At 34.3% G+C, this 7,807-nt stretch overlaps 1 protein-coding gene across 2 annotated transcripts; it reads right to left on the reverse strand.

Annotated features, from left to right (window-relative positions):
- Positions 1–1,525: 1,525 nt before the first annotated feature.
- Positions 1,526–4,869, reverse strand: LOC106109000 (lysosomal acid phosphatase-like). 2 transcript variants are annotated; one of them, XM_013290385.1, is made up of 8 exons: positions 4,554–4,869; positions 4,367–4,457; positions 4,091–4,292; positions 3,570–3,725; positions 3,050–3,279; positions 2,270–2,439; positions 2,072–2,190; positions 1,526–1,782 (listed from the first exon to the last, which is right to left on the reverse strand). In XM_013290385.1, exons 1-8 carry the CDS (start codon positions 4,779–4,781, stop codon positions 1,701–1,703), a joined length of 1,278 nt encoding a protein of 425 aa, XP_013145839.1. In that variant the 5' UTR covers positions 4,782–4,869; the 3' UTR covers positions 1,526–1,700. The 2 variants fall into 2 exon arrangements, with proteins under 2 accessions (XP_013145839.1, XP_013145838.1); XM_013290384.1 differs by having other exon boundaries at positions 4,367–4,460.
- Positions 4,870–7,807: the final 2,938 nt, after the last annotated feature.

Here is a 7,807-nt window from a genome sequence, read left to right on the forward strand (position 1 = left end):
TATTGTAAATTAAAACATATTTGATTTTCTACTTTTTAATTTTATCAACCTAACATTAGAATATTGCCAGCTTTAATGATGGTTGTCAGCGGGACGTTGTCAATGTCATGCATACGCCTGCCTAAGACGTCACCCTCTTAGATAACTATAGTGGTGCATGCCAGTTACTGGCGCATTCTGCATACATATACCAGTAACAGGGAACAGTAACTTCTACGCCAGTTAACCAAACCGTATGGAATTTGTCCATTTCACGATTTGCACGATTTCGTGCCTGTCATATCCCCACTCCTTACGCCGTCCCTCAACTTCCACGCTCATACATGTCAAAATCAAATATCATCTTAACCACGTCAAGCCCGGCGACGACATCCAATCCAGCGTTTACAGGTGCCTTTAGCTGTCATGTGCAAGTTTATGATAATGTCATGGTAATGATGATCATAGATATTTACAATATAATTACTTTATTTCACACTAAAAATGATCACGGACTACGACCACGCTTTTTTTCATTAAGCATAAATGTTTCCAATCTACACAAAGGAAATGCTAGCATTTTGTTTATCGACGGTACTTACCCGCTACCTAGCGTACCTGCTCTTCGGCGTGATGTTCTTTATTTTTAAAAACATTTAACAGGTAATGTTTTAAGTTAATTATCTTATACCGTGAAGTAATATAAGATTATTAGCAAGTTTAAATGATATAAATGCATTTAATAAATTGAAAAAGCTTAGATTTCTTGCCTTTCTTTTAATTTCTTTGTCTATAGGCAGCGGTCGCTTCGTTATTTTGATGGATTAAGGTGGCAGCTTGCTCGTTTGCCGACTTCTGTTATAAAAAAAAATTGCAATGTTTCTTATAGTGGGTTTCAACTGATGTGACAGTTGTATATTGTAGTCTTTTTATCGAAGAGAATGAAAGGGATGACGATAATGTAATAAAACAATTGTTATGCTGTAGGACACCCTCTGCAGGGCGTATTTGTTTCTTATAGTCGATAGTTTTCGACCGCAACTGCGTCCGTGCGGAATTGAAAGTAACTTAGTGAGTAGCATTTGTGTTGTAAACTACGAGTATGTTCTACATGTGTACCAAATTTCATCGAGTTCCGTTCAGCAGTTTAGGTAACAAACTCTAACAAATATCCATTCACCCGTTAAGGTGAATGGATGTTTGTTAAGTTATTTCGCATGTGTAGTACTAGAGCCTGCCCACGACACCCTGTTCTGTCCCCACGTGGAGACAGATAAGAATAAAAAGTTTCTTCCGTCCCACCTTTTGCGACGAGGAGACGGGTGGAACTTATTTTATTTCGTAACTGTTCCATCTATCACCTTATTTGTGTTAGTGGGACTAAAAGGTGGAGTGGATGAAACTTCTTATTTTCACGTGGGGACAGAGCGGGGTGACGGTTGGAAATAATCCCCACATTTAAACTCCACTTGGATGAAGTTGCCGGACATATCTAGCTTATCATAATATTCATTTCTTAAAAATTTTACGAAATGAAACGATAGAACAAGTTTTAGTTATAGTTTAATAAAATTATGCAAAACTAAACACTACATACAGTTTAAATGTGACAAAGCAATCTATTAAAAAAGCAATCTATTGAGCACTTTAATAAAACAATGTAATCTTAGCCACTACTATAATAAAAGTTGATTACAAAATAAATTAAAACCCAAGACACTTCATTCGGGCGGTGATCCTGGCATAATAGGTGGATGAACAAACATTTCCACCATCATTACAACTCCTGTGAAATCTTCGTCACTGAAAGAAAAATGAAAAAATCAATGAACTATTTCAACAAAAAGTAACTAAAACAGGCATTGCTTGTTATGTTGTCTTCTTTAAGTCAACTGCCACTAGAAAAAGATAAATATATCTGTTTGTTTGTATTTCTAAAAATTTAATAGATCATAATCATTAGTTTGTCCATATAAGGGTGATGTAGTCCGCGTCAAAGTACATCATACAGATTTATCTCATGACGTTTGCTGAGTATGTAACTTGTTCCCTGTTGCAATAATTGCATTAATAATAATTTCCTAGAACTCACCTTACAAAATTACGACGAGAGTAGTAAATTAGACCATAAGCGCAATGAAAGCCCAGAGCCAATAAGAAGAGGCACAGTAATAATAAAAAGATTTGTAAATCAGTCAAAAAGTCTTCATCCTGAAACAACAAAAGATGGTTTTATTATAGATGCAATGATCACGATAAAGTGTTATTAAATAGAACATTTTTTACAAACCTCTTTGCAGTCGGCTTCCCAATCAACAGATATAAGATGACCATATATTTCAGTAAAAGTTGTAAAGTCACATAGGGTACCACAATTGGGTATGGCCATAGCATAGGGTTCAGTCATATCACTGGTGTTCTGATACAAAATTCTTACATAAAAGTTATTTGCATAGTTATCTGTAAAAATATAACATATAACAGACAATATTTCTTCAATGTCACTTAGTTTATATTTTCAGATGTAATTTTGTTAAAGAGAGATTAAAGTTTGTAATAAGGATATTTTAACGGAAAAGTATGTAATCCGTAGTTGAACATAATTCATGGGCATTGTAAATGATTATTAAAATCGCCTAGATATGTATGAAATAAATGATTTTAGATCAGTTTCCTAAGAAATATATACATTTACTAAATATCAAGTGGTACATTCAAGATGCCAATGGGTACGCGGTGATGGCATAAACGTTTTCGCGATTGTTATAGCGATACAAAGATGCAATTGAGTGTATCTTTAAAGGTTTTTTAAACTTTCAGTCGTCCGAATTTAAGTCTGGATTCCAAATGGGTCCGAAAGATATTCAGTGCCAGCAGTAAAGCCGGTGACTGTGATAAATCATTGAAACGATGGCGTAGCCAGCTGATGATCAAAGGGCTCGGAGGTAACGCGGAATAGCGGAGTGTCGTAGCAAATTAAATTTGGTGTGGGCGAGTTTTCTTTTTGTAGAACCCCTTTAAATCAGTTGTACGCGATGTACAATAATTTGCACAAATAATTTTTACTTGCCATATAAAAGTTCCATTAAAATTGTTGCAATAAATGGTGGACATTTTCCATCGAACAAATCCAAAGCAGTGAGAACATTTCCGATTGTATTATCACTGCCACTGTATACTGACAGAATAACGTCACTGGGCATGATCGTAATTGCACGTGACATGTTATTCACAATTTCTTTAATCAATGGGCCCACCAATAAACGGGCCATAGATGGGGTAGCCGATGGCAAAGCATAACTGGAAAATATGAAGTAATTGTTATCATTACTAAATAGAAATTCATTAATCTTTTGTTATTGCAAGTTGTTACAATCTGGATGAACAATTTAATATTTTTGGGCGAATAATAGAGGATTATGTAAATTTCAATATAAATAAATGAGGTTACAGTAAGTATGTCTATAAACGTTCAAAAAGGGAACTAACCATTATTTGGTAATCAAGGTAGACCTCTAATATGTATAGTTTGAATTCAATATGCAACGTTTTTATTTAATTACTAACATTAACACTAAAAAGCAGCTAACCTATGACATGCCGGTTCTTTAAGCTTTTGTGGAAATACTGCTTGGGTCCAGTTTGGCAAAGCCAAATTGTATAAATCCTCAATCAACAAAATGTTATAAATTTCATTGATATCGTAATAATTTTCAACAGTCCAATTTGTATGTTCTGACAAGTAACTGAAATTTATAAGTAACATTTATTAAATTGACTGACATTCGTTAAATTGAAATAAATCATTAATTTAATTAGTTAACTTAACAACTGGGTTTGGGTTCACTTAGTAGCTTATTATATTTTAACACAAGCTTGCTTTAAAAAGTGCATTGTAGTCAGACTAAGCGTGTACCAAATTTCAGAGAAATTGACTACGGGAAGTGGGTCTATGTTTGGTTACACGAATCTGTACAAAATGTATAAACAAAAAAATATAGTCGATTAGGAAGCTAACTATGGGAATTGAAAAATAACTAATAATCTAATAACTATACTGTGAAATTAAAAGTGTGCAAAGTCGATAAAGACTGGTTAAAAAAATACTTACTTCAGAAGTTCTTTATAGGAATTGAGTCCATCTTTATATGGCTCTGTATTTAAATATTCCTGCCTGAGTTTACCATATTTTGGACATACTCTTTTCATAGCCAAAATTTCATCTTCCTTTACTGGTATGGTTGTTATAAATATGGGTTGCTGGGAGAAATATGCGTTCGTAAAATTGTTGCTCACGTTTGGGAGACACATACCTGAAAGAATAAAACAGACAATATTAAAAAAGTGAAGAAACAAGGAAGAGCAAAGAATGATTTATTCATCTTACCAGCTAAGCTAGCTTGGGCCGACTTTATAAAAGCATCCTCGTCGATAGAGCGTGCGAAAATCGTTACAGGGGTACATCCATTTAAAGACTCCTTCTGAAAACAGAGAACATGTTAAAAGATAACAATTTATATTCAGGACGCAATAGAATACCGTTTAATTTCATCATTTCAAATGACCAGGCTTACAAGGTATCGTTCCCCAAACCATTGTCCTAAAGCGTGATGTTGTCTTTTGCCAATTTCAAAGAGTTCGCTGTATTTATACGGCCATGCTTCTTCATAACGTAATGGATCTGTAGGATACGGTTTAATCGAAGGGTTAAAGCCGGAGCTATATAGCACCGCTGAATACTTAATTGAAACTTGAGCTAAACTGCTGCTCACGTGTATGAAAAGATAAAATAGAAAATGCATTTTAACAAAATGACGATTTTAAGAATTTATTGCACAAGGACCACACACCTAAAGTGTCAATCTACAACTGGCGAAATCATCGATACGCTGCCTTGAATTGTAACCGCCCGCCTTCTAGAATTTTCCAATGCAGGCATAAATACAGGAAAGACTGACGCAGATAGAACACGTGATAAGTAAACAACTTTCAGGAATATAAAATGGAATTATTGAAATAGGTATTCCAGTCTGGCCAGGGGCGTATTTATCTTACGGACAAAAGCGCCATTGTTTGGCGCTAGCCGCACTTCGTCTGCCTATTTTTATTTTCTATGCCTGAAGTCCTTAATTAAATATCTGAATACCTAAATAGCTTAAATTACAGTCGCGTGGAATTAAAAAAACAAACAAAAGAAAGTAGCCTATATGTCCAGACTCCAGACTATGCTTTCTGTTTAGCCGTTTAGGCGGAAAACTCTAACAATTATCCACCGATCCATCCAAACTTCCGCGTTTATAATAAAAATAAAATTGTCATGTTAGTAAAGTCGACTTAAATTAACATAACTTTTACTAGTTATGAAACATACATTAAACTTACACTTTTCAGTTTTCACACACAGTGGTGTTCAGGTCAATGTTATCAATTTTCAGCCAGAGAAAATGTATATTAATGTAATTTACTATGTAAGCTTTGTATTCCTTTTACATTTTATATTGTCATAAAAAGAAATATTTTTTAAGTAACTATTGAGGCGACCTACATGGATAAGACGGCCCTGGACCGGCAGAGGTCACGATGACAGACATGAAATCAGATGTAAATATATACGCAGGGGATAAGCGGGGCCGCCGCCGAGTTGCTAGTACCTACGCAGTTCTGTCGTTATGATATTTGTCGCCAGTTTTAAATCTGAATCCTAAAAACTTGAGATTCTAGAAAATACCTGGCTTTTTGGCGCCTTCAGTCTGCTTGGCCAAGGTCTTTAGTCGTAGTCTTGTTTGAAAGGTGCGCGTTCACCAATTAGGTATTAAGAGTAACATCATCGACATACTAAATTTGTCAAATAAGCATTAATTTGACTGTCACTAAAGTTTACATTGTCTTCGTAAGGTGGACTGAATATTCGAAAATCTTTCAGTATCGAATCATTCAAAGAGCGTGCGCACACCTGAAACTAAACTATCGCATATCCGTTTAGTTTCGCTTTGATTCCTATGAGTGTATATGGAGATGCGCAGACTACTCGATTTTTAACTGTGCAACTAAACAGTTAAATTGGCTGTGAAACAATCGACAATCGCGCGACAGTTGTGCGATAGTTTAGTTTCAGGAGTTCGCACGCTCTAATGCTGGAAAGAATTTTGCTAAACCTGACTCCAGGCACAAAATATAAGTATACATCGTATTATTACTCTTATGGAGATATAAAATAATATGTGTTCAAACGAATTTATTTGTTTAAATTCAGGATACTCCTTACAACTTGAAATTCGGGTCGACACCAATTCACGTATTTTCTATTCATCATGCATGGATGACACAATTATATAATGTAACTCTAAAAGGCTGACTTCACTGATATCTTCGAACTTCTTCGCCGATATGTCCAGATAGCATCACGATGTTTTCTTTCACCGTAAGAACGTCGAGTAAATTATGTACATATAAAAGTTGAAAACCGAAAATCATATTGGTGCATGACGGGATTCGAACTCAGGACGTGTAGATTAAAAGTCAAGCTTATACCCCTGAGCCACCGATTCTCTTGTCTCCAAAAAATATACGACTTATGTCAAACGACAATTACCAAATATTTTATATTAAATAAAACTTCTTATTTATAGTATTTAAGTATGGTACAGTCGCCGAAATCCGCGGTGTTCCAATTACACAAAAAAGCCTTGTTCCTTACAACTAGACAACTCAAATAGTGAGTTGCGCAAACGACGCGACGGGATAAAATTAGAAAATGTTCAAACGATTATAGCTTATAAGTTAGACCACCACACGACTCCCCGATTGTATATATGTATGTATATTCAATAAGAAAATAATGTTTAGGTATAGGTATCTATGTACATAAATAAGCGATTATTACTCGTGCGCAGAGACTTTTCCGGTGCAAAAGAGCCAGCGGTCACCCGAATTCGTCGAAATAGCGAAGCTACCGATTCCCTAATCTGGGCAGGAAGCGACGCATATAAAGAGGATATTTTCTCTTCTTATGTGTCCTCTGCACCGTGAAATTCATTTCTCCTTCCCATTCTAAATAATGTAATGCCATACCGATGCCTATATAATAAAAGCTAAAAAAAGTCTTTGTTTTTTTTTTTCATGTAAAAACAAATAGTCGAGGGCAATAATTTTTCGTGAAAATTATATTTTTATAAAAACTATAGTCTAAAAAGAAAGATTTAGAACTTTTTTATTACAGTAACTATAACATGTTACATAAATAAAACAAAATTAAAATTGTTTTTTAAAGTAAATTGAATATGTACGATAGATCATATTTTCAGCATTTTTAAAGAAAAAATTAAAACGATACTTTATTTTTGAAACATTTATTGAATCCAATTGGTATATTGCAAATATTGATTGAATTCCAAATTCTATTATGAATTCCAAATGGTGAATATCAAATAGGCACATAATATCACGTGTCGTGTTGTATCGCTTGTCTATATATTTATGTCAGTATCAATGTCAATGAATAATATTGACAGTTGACATTAACATTCTGACTGACATCTCTTAAATTTGCCAGTTCTCAAGCATTCAAAAATAATTCACTATTCAAGTCAAAAAAAATCAAACCACGACCACGATAAATTCTTTAACATATTTAACTCTAACATGTATGGCCATACTGATAAAGAACGTAAGAAATTCCATACTGTTAAATAACAACAATAATGAAAAGCGTAAAACTGGTAAATAACTACTAGTTGGACATCAAAAAGTGACTAAATAAAAAATACATGAGGACATTGTCTTTTTTTGAATTGTGGTAATACTAGCAACACTGAAGAAGAAACTCGGT

Source organism: Papilio polytes, unplaced genomic scaffold (assembly GCF_000836215.1).
Source record: "Papilio polytes unplaced genomic scaffold, Ppol_1.0 DF821388.1, whole genome shotgun sequence".
Taxonomy (NCBI): Eukaryota; Metazoa; Arthropoda; class Insecta; order Lepidoptera; family Papilionidae; genus Papilio; species Papilio polytes.